The 12,220-nt window shown below is 34.5% G+C and overlaps 1 protein-coding gene across 2 annotated transcripts; it reads left to right on the top strand.

The window, feature by feature from the left end:
• Positions 1 to 653: 653 nt before the first annotated feature.
• On the top strand, positions 654 to 3,673 carry Kebab (Kinetochore and EB1 associated basic protein). Of its 2 annotated transcripts, XM_068295338.1 has the most exons (4): positions 654 to 792; positions 847 to 1,191; positions 1,250 to 1,524; positions 1,591 to 3,673. In XM_068295338.1, the coding sequence occupies exons 1-4, from the start codon at positions 722 to 724 to the stop codon at positions 2,388 to 2,390; spliced, it is 1,491 nt and encodes a 496-aa protein (XP_068151439.1). In that variant the 5' UTR covers positions 654 to 721; the 3' UTR covers positions 2,391 to 3,673. The 2 variants fall into 2 exon arrangements, with proteins under 2 accessions (XP_068151439.1, XP_068151438.1); XM_068295337.1 differs by having other exon boundaries at positions 1,250 to 3,668.
• Positions 3,674 to 12,220: the final 8,547 nt, after the last annotated feature.

Genomic DNA, 12,220 nt, shown 5'->3' with positions numbered 1-12,220 from the left:
AACGGGATTACAGGTTGTTTTGTGTTGTACCTGTTCCTGGCGTATTTTGTTAGTTTCCATTTGCTGCCTTCTGCATTCCCCAATGTTGCTCCATTGTTTTGTAATTATGCGCCCCATTATGGGCGTGGTCGGCTTGGAACTGGGATACAAGCTCACAGCGTGTGCTTTTCATGCTTGGGGACTTTCGTTTCGACTTTCTGCCTTCGTTTTGCTGCAAACAATTTTCACTTTCATTTATGATTTATGAGTTTTAGTGAACCTCGCAACAACGTCTTTTAAAAATACAGAGAATTACGAAAACAGAGAGAGAGAGAGCTTCATTAAATTCTAGCAAATTTATATAAACACCTTTTTTCAAATAAATATTTGAAGTTAACAGTTACTTGAGCGCCAAAATTAACCAACACTGTTTGATAGAGATGAAACAAATGTTAACTATCGTTCTGGATAAAAATAATATCGGACAGGATAAAAAAGGGTTTAATTTAAAAAATACAACAAAGAAAGTTTTTGCAAATATTAAGTAAAATATTTTGATGGTCTTTTGAACGTTGAGCCGCAGTCACATATATAAAATTTGAGCGCCCTATGATGAATGCTAAACAATCGATAGCATCTTACAAGCAATCGATGAATAATCGATCGACAATCCACGCCTATCGTTGGCATATCGATTATTATTGTTTGTAAACAAAGTTTCGAAAATTTTTTGTTCAAAATTATGGACATTCAGCCTAAAAGAACCGAAGAACTTTTACTCGAATTACCAAAAACTCCAATAACCCATGATCGGTACGTCACTTCCATTAATATATTAAATGTATAACTAACAAATCTTTCACGAAGATATCCAACCATAATGATTACTCCTGATATGATACCGCGCACGGAACCCCGCCCACTGCGCACTAGAGAACTACTAGAAAGGCAAAAACAAGAGGAACTAAATAGACGAACATCTATTTCCGCTTCTAAAATTCTACAGGGACCAATGAAAGCCAAAACATCAATGGAAGCAGTTGATGCATCCTATTCAAACATTGCTTACTATCCGATACGAACTAAGGAGCTAGTCGAGCGACAACGACAGGAAGAACTTGTTAGACGATCCGCTTTTGCAACTAAAACTTGTTCTAAAACATCAGCAAAACGAGTGCCGAATTTGGTAAAAACCCCAATAAACAATGAACGGTATGCCACTTACATCCATGAATATATTGAGTCTATAACTTGAAAATCTTATATGTAGAAATCCAACCATAGTGATTACTTCTAACGCGATGCCCCGCACAGAGCCTCGCCCACTACGCACTAGAGAACTGCTAGAAAGGCAGCAACAGGAAGAACTAAATAGACGAACATCTACTTCAGCCTCTAAAATTCTAAGGAAAACTGTGGAAGCCAAAACATCAACGGATGCAGTTGAATCAACACCCACATTAGCTAACGCTCCATATGCATACACTGCTTACTATCCGATACGAACTAAGGAGCTGCTCGAGCGGCAACGACAATATGAACTTGGTAGACGATCAGCTTCTGCAACTAAAATTACTTCTACAGTATCAGCTAATCGAACTCCAAATTCAGGAATTTCAATAAGCAGGCGGGCATTGTCTTTTACACAAACTCCAGATGGACCAGAACCTGTGATGACCAATAAAATCAAACATTTGGCATCACAGCTCCAACAAGTGCGTGGATTACAGAATATAACAGAATCCAAATTACGTCAACTCACCATAGTGGATTTCCTAAAGATATTGAATCACACGCTTCCTTGGAGTGGAGCCATTGCAAGAGATTTTACATTGGATAAGTCCAACTATGTAAGTGAAACGGTCAAGGCCCTAAAAAGGCTCAAATATCCATACAAAGTTAGTCAATCCTACCTTAAGATGCCAGGAACCCGGCATGGATTAAACTCTACTATAGATATAATTGAATTTCTAGTGGATTTTGGTTTAGTTGGAAATATGTCCAAGATTTTTGAACTATCTGATACTGAAACATTTATTGAGGCAGACGAAACAAATGAATGTCATTCGGATGCAAAAGCTGAACTTAGTTCAGTAAATCATGACCTCAAACATTTCCCGATTGATCCGAAATTAGAACAAGTTTTAAGTGACAAGAATCAAATTGAAAAGGAATTGACTAGCACTCACAACGATCTAAAAACTTTATTAAAACAATCTGCTGAGCATTCACTACAGTTTTCTCAACTCTTTGCTGATCCTGATCATGTTAAGAAAAATATTGAAAAATACGATCTTAAAACATTGGTAAAACAATCTGCGGAGCATTCGTCTAGATTATCTCAACTTTGTGCTGATCAGGACCAGCTTAAGAAAAATATTGAAAATCTACAATATATGATTCAAAATTAACATCATCAGGCCCATGAATTGAAACTTCCATGCATTCAAGGACAAGAGTTGAGTAAACGTTTTCCAATATTTAATCTTAATTTGAAACATTTTTCACAGAAACTAATTGAAAAGGTAGAAGTTTTTAATTTTGTAGGATGTAATTTTGAGTGGCAATATCCAAGTATCCCTAGAGGAGTAGAAAAGCGTCCTCTTTTACTGCAAACAAATGTACAAAGAGGCAGTCCAGCTCAATAATTTTAATTGATTTACTCTTACCATAGTTATAACATAAGTGGTTCCGTTAAAGGGTATTAGATATTCTTAATTTAATTTATCAAATGGTGCTTTACGTTGACATTTGAAGAGTATATGCCAAATAAGAAATACAAAAACTTATGTTTAGAAATTAGCATAAATTTATTTTTCCATAATTTACTTAATTATCAAATTCAAAAACTTTTAAGTGTACGCTGAAACAGATTTTCTCATTATTGAATTCATGTGCTTGGATATCAATTTCAATGTCAAAGAATTAAGCTTAAGTTAATCGTTAAAAGTATATGTAAATTCGCTTTAAATTTTGTTACAATTCACAGCTGGGACTAGGTGAGAAAGAGAAAGGGATGGATGGAGAGAAAAGTCAGAAGAAGGGGCTAAAGAAGTTGAAGAGAAAGAGCATTCCACTACTGGGGTTTTAGGATTTATAATACGTTTGTGTTTGTGCCTTAGAGTGGAACTAATAATCTTATTACTCAACTGGAAGATATGCAAGCTAGCATTTAGAAACTGTTGCAGCTCAGTTTATTCGCCACACACCCACACACGTGTGTGCGTCTGCGAGTGTGGGGCACACCCATCCAGTAGCTTGGCAATTAAACAGTGTGTTGCATAAATTATTTTGTTGTGCGGAGCAAAATGTTTAAAGCCAACAACCAGAAATGCAAGGAAGTGTAATAAAATACATGAATTAGTGTAATGGAAATGCAAAATCCCAGACAACAAACCAAAAATTCTTACACAAAATGCAAATTCAAAATTTTACTCATCAAACAACACTAAGAAAATGTTGCGCAAATTAAACAAAAACAGAATGAAAATATAATCCCAAAAATGTTTATACTTTACCTACAACAATTCACATTTGTGTGTGCATACATTCATACGTATGTATGTTTGTATGTATGTGTGTGTATTTATGCACTTATTTTCTGACTATGATAATTGAAACCAGAGGGCCGGGGCTAACTTCGACCGCGTCAAAGTTTGTATACCCTTGCAACTTTTTGGTAACTCTTTCCTTACCTATTAGCCATCAATGTGGAAGAACGTTTTATCTAAAAAGGCTTAAGCTTGAGAAAGAAAGGCCTACAATCATAGGAAATAACGAAGATATTGATCAAAGTCACTGTTTTCCACCGATCGTTCCTATGGGAGCTATATGATATAGTCACCCGATCTTTATCAAATTCGTCACAGTCATTAACATATATATTAAATTAAGAAATGTTTAATTTAAAAGCAATCGCGTTAATAGTAACGAAGTTATTTACAAAAGTCACTGTTTTCGACCAATCGTTCCTATGGGAGCTATATTATATAGTCACCCGATCTTGATCAAATTTGGCATAGTCGCTTATAGGCGTAGTAAACTCTCTAATATTAAGTTTCACGACAATAGCTCAGAAAATAACGAAGGTATTGAGAAAGTCACTGTTCGTGACTTGGCCGTTTGTATGGGAGCTATATTATATAGTCACCCGATCTTGATCAAATTTGGCATAGTCGCTTATAGGCGTAGTAAACTCTCTAATATTAAGTTTCACGACAATAGCTCAGAAAATAACGAAGTTATTGAGAAAGTCACTGTTTGTGACTTGGCCGTTTGTATGGGAGCTATATGATATAGTCACCCGATCTTGATAAAATTTGGCATAGTCGCTTATAGGCGTAGTAAACTCTCTAATATTAAGTTTCACGACAATAGCTCAGAAAATAACGAAGTTATTGAGAAAGTCACTGTTTGTGACTTGGCCGTTTGTATGGGAGCTATATGATATAGTCACCCGATCTTGATCAAATTTGGCATAGTCGCTTATAGGCGTAGTAAACTCTCTAATATTAAGTTTCACGATAATAGCATAGAAAATAACGAAGTTATTGAGAAAAGTCACTGTTCGTGACTTTGGGGTTTGTATGGGAGCTATATGATACAGTGGTCCGATCCAGCTGAATCCGAGATATACAACGCCTGCAGTATATACAAGCCTACGTGCAAAATTTCAGCTCTGTAGCTCTTACGGTCTAGGAGGAGTTTGCGTTGATCCAGACGGACGGACGGACGGACGGACGGACGGACGGACGGACGGACATGGCTAGTTGAACTCGTCTCGTCGTGCTGATCAAGAATATATATACTTTGTATGGTCGGAGATGCTTCGTTCTATGCGTTGCACACTTCTGACCAAAATTAATATACCCTTTTTGCAAGGGTATAAAAATAACTTCAATTTGGCCAAAAATTAACTATTTAACTTTTATTTCAATTTATATCTCTTTCGAATGCAATTACATTAAACTGAGTTTCGATAAAATGCAAATTGTTTGTGGAGTAAAAAAAAAAATATGGCTAAAATTGGGTTTATTTTTATAGTTTATGTAGGTTTTTTTTCGGCTCTATATAGATTGATATGTTATCTATCCCACTTAATTATTTGATCTCTCTGAAATATTTGTCAACTTTATAATTCCAAAAATTAATTCAATATATAAAACGGATTTATTTTCAATATGATAAAATATTTATTTTATTTTTATGAAGTTTCATTAAGATCTGTCGTAAGACAATAATTAATATTTATTGCAGTTCCTGATTGACATACAATATTTAATTCATTTCAAGTTCAAAATTCGAGTGTTTGTGAGGGAGCTAAGAATGGAAGATCCAATACATTTATTTTGAAATCCAACAGAGCCTGATTTTAAGTAGATTTAGATTTCAACCCTTATAAATTCATTATATTTATTTTCCTCATGTTGGCTAAAATTCAGTCTTGATAAACTTCAAAAAAGATTGAAGTCTAAACAAAATATTGAGAAGTATGTAATAAATCATAATCCGCTTAATCTGTTTAAAATGTTGGCGTTTCAACTTGGCCTAAAAGAGTTCGGTGAGAATTACTTATATCAGAAAATGAAGTCATTATTGTGTTAAAAAATGGCTTTGAAGGTTTTCTTTCCAATCCGTTCAAGTTCTTAAATGAAACATATTAGACTGCATTCTATTAATTATTATATATTTTTATTTCTTCTTTATTTATATGTATATGATTTAACCAAAAGTTAGTTTTTTTCTCCAATAGTTTTTTTCTTTTTTTATCTCCAATGTGCTTAAAGGAAATCTGAAATCTAATGTTTAAACTGATTTTGTCCTTGACTATGTTTTTATGAATAAATTTACTAAATTTATATGTAACTAGTGTGTGTTGTGTCATAACTCGACTTATTCTTGTCATTCTCTCCCTCCGCCTCCCCCTCTTTTTCTATCACTGTTTGTGTGTGTATATGTGAAAACCAAAGATACTTGGCTCACCTCTTTTTCAACTTGTCTAACTAAAACTTTGGCTAAACAATTATGGTTTAAGAGACAGAGAGAGAGAGAGTAAACTATGTAAATTATATAATATCATAAAGCAAACTGTAAGCAAGACACAGCAGAAACCGTCACAAAGGTATTCAAAAGGGTGAAATATATCGCACATCGTAAAGTTGGCAATTTAAGCCAATAAGAAAACAAAAGTTTATAGATGCAATATGATTAGTGGGTCAAGTAAAATAGGTTTTGGTTATTGAAATAGAAATATTGCAAAATTTACTCTTAAAATTAAAATTTACTCTTAATAAATGACTTTTTCTTTTGGGCTAAAATACTTTCCAATCATTCTTTTATTGGCTGATTGAATTATTTAGCAAATATTTGATTAACTTGTTGATTATAGTCAAGTGACTAACCACAGAGACTAGAAGAAGTTAAAGAGTTGCTTGGAAGTTAATTACAAATTGTAGAGTTGATTAGCATTTAGTTTAGGTAAAATTAACCCCTAACTATATCATACTAAAGTAAACCGTTTGAAATGTTAACAAATAGGCAAGCCTTTCGGCCCATTTCTTGTGCCTATATTTTGACATCTTTTAAGCATATAAAATGATGCCATTTTATTAGACCAAAAAGACGCTGCCAAACGGAAACCAAAACATTTGCTGCTGTCAGCTAAAAGTAGTAAAAATATACAAATTGCCATTGAAAAGTTTCTCGTTGGTCAAAGAAAAAAAAAAAGAGGAAAAACTATTTATATCGCCGAGTTAAGTTAAACCTACAAATCGCACCACGAAAGCAAATCAAATTTTGTATGCGAAGCAAGGAGCAAACTGCACTTTTTATTTTTTATTTGTCGGTTCGTTTTCGTTTTTTATTCCTTCTTTTTTTTTGTTCTTTCGCTGGATATGACTAGCTGACTAACTGTTTTCTATAGACTTCCGTTGTCCCTGGCTTACCACTTGAAGGATAAAATAAAAAACTCCCAACATTGTCAACTGCAGTAACAGGCAGCAGCAGCTGAAATGTTAGAGAGGAGTGCACTGGAGTGAAGGGTTCGCCAGGACGATGTCCAGAGCCGATGTCGAGTCATGCCGTTGCAATATTTATGCAGTTTAACTATGTTCGGTTCGCCATGTTTGACAGATTTGTGATACCCTATAAAATAGATGTACTTATTTTGGGGGCCATGAACTATACAAAGGTCTTTGAATACCTTTGGGAAAAACATTCAACTTAAATCGATTCCAAAAACTAAATGTTTGGATTTATTATATGGAGCTTTACTTTTTTTCTTTTAACCAAATAAATTAAGTTTGCCTGATCTATTTTTAATAATTTATATTTCTTTTTCCAATAGATAACAGGGGAAGTAGACTTTCAAAAGGAATTGTGAAAGGATTAATCAATTCTTCAGTCACTTCACTTCAGTGTCGTATAAAAAAAATAAGCTTTTCGGTGGAGTAATGTTTTCTTTCTTTCACTCAAGGCAATAGTAATGATTATTATAAATTAAAGGATATAAGTTTTTGTAAAAGATTATTTCAATTTAGTATAGGTTTTAGTAGATGTTGAATACCTAACTGGTTTTACAAGAACTAACGTCTTAGATGGTTACTACATCCTTACACTAGCCTAAGACTCGAACTTCAGTTGCCATTATGATTGGCAACTTGGACATCTCATATATCGGGGACTATATAAAGTTAAATTAACGAGTCTCCTAAAAAAGAAGTTTCGCCTTAAATTAAAATATAATATTTACTTTTTCTAAGACTTCTTAATTCCTGGGGCAGCTGCCTCCCCTCTAGAGCGTTAAATTCTATCATTTATTTTTTATGAACATGCAATTTTATATATAATTCTTGTTAACAATTCCTTTGATTAATTTCATTTTAAGAAAAAAATTCTATTCGGATTGTTTTTTTTTTTTGGAATTCAACCTAAAATGTATAAAAAAAATTCAAAACTGCTTTAAAATCTCCTTTATCCTGAGACAATCTTTGTAAATTGAAGCTTCTTTTTTTTAATTTTTTATGAAAGTTATAAGAACTGAAGTTCTAACTGTTTTAAATCATAAATAAAGTATATAGTTAAAGGAAATAAGAATCTGTTTAGACAGATTTAAGTTTTAAGATAAGAACATTCTTACGAATGTATTTGTTCTGAAAAAGAAAAATACTGATTTCTGTTGAGAACATTCCTTGCCTGTTTGCACTGTTTTTATATCTTCTTCATTCTCCATCCCTTTCAAATAAAAATTGCATAGAAAAATGTTTGTTAGATTTAAATAAAAATTTGTTCATATCGATTTTAATTTAATTTGTTTCCATGTCCCCCCTTTCAATGTATTTGTAAAGTGAACAAACAAAAAAACTAAATTGAGGAAAAAAAGTTTTTTTAGGGTATTTGTAAACTTTTGTTTTTACCATTTGTATCAGTTTTTTGGCAACAAATTTCAACGGTATTTTACGTCCCATTTTGGGCTTGAAGTGAAGCTGAAAGGACAACGAAAAGCTGTAGCAGGTGGCGCGTGCGTTGCGTTTAAACGGCAATTGCATTATCAGTAAATTATATCTGCGGTTGGGATGGGCGTGTCGGCGCTGTCCCGGAGGATGAGCAGTAGGAGGAGGTAGTTGTGTCTGTCTTTGCCTCACATGTGTTGGCCATGTTTACGGGTCGCCTGTGGCCATGTTTGCCTTGGCTTTGGCAGGATGTTGTTGCTGGGTTGTGTCTACTTCTGTGAGTTCCTGCTGGAACGTTTTGCCATTGCTCCTGCTTGTTTGTGTGCGCCATTTTTGGCGCTTTTCCTGCTGATTTATGCAAAACTGTGGCATTTTTCAATTGCATTTTACGCCCTTCCTGCAAGTGTTTGCTTCCCTTTGCGTTTGCTCCTGCCTGTTTGTGTAAATGTACAAATGTGTGTGTGTGTGTGAGTGTGTGTTGTACAATTTTCACACATTTGTGCAACTTTGCTTTCTGAAATGTGCAACACATTGCCCTGCTTATTGTTAGAGCAACACCAGAAGCAGCATCTTTTCTCTCTTTCTGTTCCCAGTAAACTGGATTTTTATTGCCAAGCATGTCTCTCCTTTATATTCATCCTCCTTCTCTTCCTACTCACGATGTGCATAAGGATTCATGTATCTAACGTCTCCACGCTTGGTTTTGCGCATTTACTACCAAGTTATAACTTTCACGTGGGTTGCTTTAGTAGTAGTTTTTATCAGTTTTTATTTTCTTTTTTTGCATACCTTCTTTGCCTTTGCATTTGAATTACGTGGCAAAGCCCATAAAAAAACCCTTGTACCTATGAGGCCATGAACAACTGAGAGGGTAACGGGCCGCGGAGGGGAGGCCAATCTCTATTTGCGATTTGTGGTGCGTGTCACAGTTTATATGACCATCTTGAATATAGTTTATAGGATGAAATCTCTTAACCTAAATGGCCTGTGAATTTTTTACTTAAGTAATCTTACGATGACTCGAAATAAAGCGAAATTTGACGCTTAACTTAATTTCCTTTTTCGTTTAAGATGTTTTTTAAACTCCAATTTAGTGAAAACATATGCAATATTTGGAGAAATATTAAATAAATTATTAGTTAAATTCATTTGTTTAAAGTTGAGCTACCGTTTCGTGGCGCCAACAATACAAATGTTTTTATTTTTCCTCTGATTTGTTAATTAGCTTCAATTTTTGGCAGCTAATTGCAGAGAAAATATGACTAGAATCATACGCACTGTTGTCCCACACCCAATTACATCCTGTTGCATAATCAATGGCGTTAGCATTAAATGTGTGCTACTTTTGGGTGAGAGAGACAGACAGAGAGAGAGAGAGAGAAGAAAGCCATTGAAATTTATTGCCACATAATTCAATGGTAGCTAGTGACGATGATACATGGAAAAGCAAAAAGAGAGAAAAAAATCCCAGCCAAATATTTTCCAAATATGAATGAATGTGAGTTGCAATTTATGATGGTATTTTTTTGGTTGGTTTGGGATCGGTTAAGAAATTGAAATTGAGGCCAAGGCCATAGTTTTGCTGCCAAAAACAGCAAGAGTAGTAGAGGCAGCCACCACAAAGAATATGAATACGACAACGGAAACGGAAATGCAATTGTCACGCACACATTGAGAGAGAGAAGGGGAAGACGAGCCAACCGAAAGCATCACCAACTAGAGATAGATAACCAAACGTCTCCATTTGAGTGAAATTTTAATGGAATAGTGCTGTACTCGTCGTCGTTTCTATTTCAATACGCAGTCTCAGGGCATAGAGTTAATAAAAGGGCAACCCCAAAAGGGCCAACTGACAGGCAACAAACCAACATAGAATAGGCTGACCAGCAAATGGCAGTGAATTTTTGGAATTGACTAGCGCTCCCCCCATCTAGTCCCATAAAACACCCTCAACAATGAATCACCAATGGCTGGTGTTAAAGGTAAAAGGCTAGCTTGAGTTAAATTTAACCCAACCAAGAAGGAACTTTTAATCATATGCCCGCCCTGTTTTAGCTTTTGTTCAGTTGCAAGCTGAAATATATTTGATATTTACCAATATGCAACTACACATTTTTCCTTATCACAGTTTAGGTATACATATGGGCTAGTGTCCCCCTTTTGGCCAACGCATAAATCTTTGCCTCTTGTTTAATCTTTCAATTTGCATATTACATAATTGCTTGGATGGTCCAAGGGTCCAAACAGGCAGAGAGAGAGTCCATGTTCCTATGCGATCATCAGGGGTCCTTGGTTTATGGCGAAGCTCTATGCAATATTTGCATGCATGGAGGGAAAGGGGAAAGGTTTACTGGTCAACTGGCAAACACTTGACGTGCGCTTATGCGGCACAAGTTGCGCATACGCCGAGTTGGCCACTTATTGAATATGCTGATGCACCCAATATGCAGGTGTAGGATGCTATGCCCTTTAGCTATCTCTTTCGCTCTCTTCGTTGTTGATATATGTCACACAGACTTGCAAAATAAACTGCAGTAGGTGGGTGTGTGTGTGTGTGAGTGTGTGTGTGGCCTACTTACTCGCATTGATACCTCCTGAATAGGCGTTGATACAGTTGTTCTAACAGGATTAGCCTTAGCTTCTGCATAGACTTGGAAATGGACATGTGGTTTTGATGGATTGATTGGCCACAAGCCTATTTACTCTACAACCTACAAATATGCCTCCTACCTTGTCATATACTTATATAATAAGATTGTGCTTTAGATTGTTTTTGAGCTTTTGCAATGAAAAGGAAGTTAATGGATGGAAAATAAGTATATTGAAATCTGCCAATTGCACTGCAAATACAATCTCTGATATTGCCGACTGTTGCTCAAATATTGTAATTGATTTTGCCTTTAACAACATTTGCCAATTAATCCCATAAAAACAGTTCCAATGCTTCGTTATGCAAATTGAAATTCTTTCATGATATGTCAAATGTCGTTTAGGAACATTATTTGCTTTTCTCAATTCATCTTTGGGCCACATTTCATTGGACAAAGTCAATTATTTTGTTGGCAATCCAATCGATTCTTCGATTTTAGTCCTGTTTTAAGTTTACCCATTATTGAAATAGTTTGCATTTTTCTTTTAATTCCTTTCAAGTACTTTAACGTGTGGTAGGTTACGCAAAGTAATAAAAATTAACAGATTTGTAACAGTTTTAATGTCTTAATTTATTTTTTTCAATATGTTTATTGTATTTGAATGATGTTTCATAAATTTATTCGATTTCCAATTGAACGCAAAATAAGTTTTAAAGTTTTATATGTAATTTTTGGTCTTTAAAATATCATTTTAAGAAAACCATAATTTGGGAATCTCACTTCGTCTCATATTATTGGTAATTGTAAGGATAAGAAGATGACAAAGTCTTGAATTATCCTTTATTTCTGATTAACATTTTTTTCAAACATAAGTCAAATGGAAATTCAAAAGAAATCGAAAGAAATCATTTGAATTTTCTTAACTTAGAATTAGGTGTACTTACATACTTCTGACTTTATGATTCAAAAATCATATCATAAATACTCAGGTTGTTGTCCTGTAACCTAGTAAATATTTATATAAATGAGACTCAGCAAATAAATAACTGACTTCTTGGAACCCATTAATTAGGGCGTGACAGCAATTTAAAAATAAAAAAGAACAAAATTTAAGCAAACAGAAGTAAACAAAAATCTCAACTTTTTACCACCTAACAATTAATTAAATTAGTATTCGTTTTTGTTACTTACAACTTTTTT

Source organism: Drosophila tropicalis, unplaced genomic scaffold (genome assembly GCF_018151085.1).
Source record: "Drosophila tropicalis isolate 14030-0801.00 unplaced genomic scaffold, ASM1815108v1 contig_845, whole genome shotgun sequence".
Lineage (NCBI taxonomy): Eukaryota > Metazoa > Arthropoda > Insecta > Diptera > Drosophilidae > Drosophila > Drosophila tropicalis.
Note: the sequence above shows the minus strand (reverse complement) of the source record. Positions and strands in the feature narration are given on the sequence as shown.

Bases quoted from the DNA above. Each gene is read 5' to 3' on its own strand.
- Kebab (XM_068295337.1), top strand. From the start codon at position 722: ATGGACATTCAGCCTAAAAGAACCGAAGAACTTTTACTCGAATTACCA. The intron at 793-846 runs GTACGTCACTTC...TCTTTCACGAAG, and splicing joins ACTCCAATAACCCATGATCG to ATATCCAACCATAATGATTA. The intron at 1,192-1,249 runs GTATGCCACTTA...TCTTATATGTAG, and splicing joins ACCCCAATAAACAATGAACG to AAATCCAACCATAGTGATTA.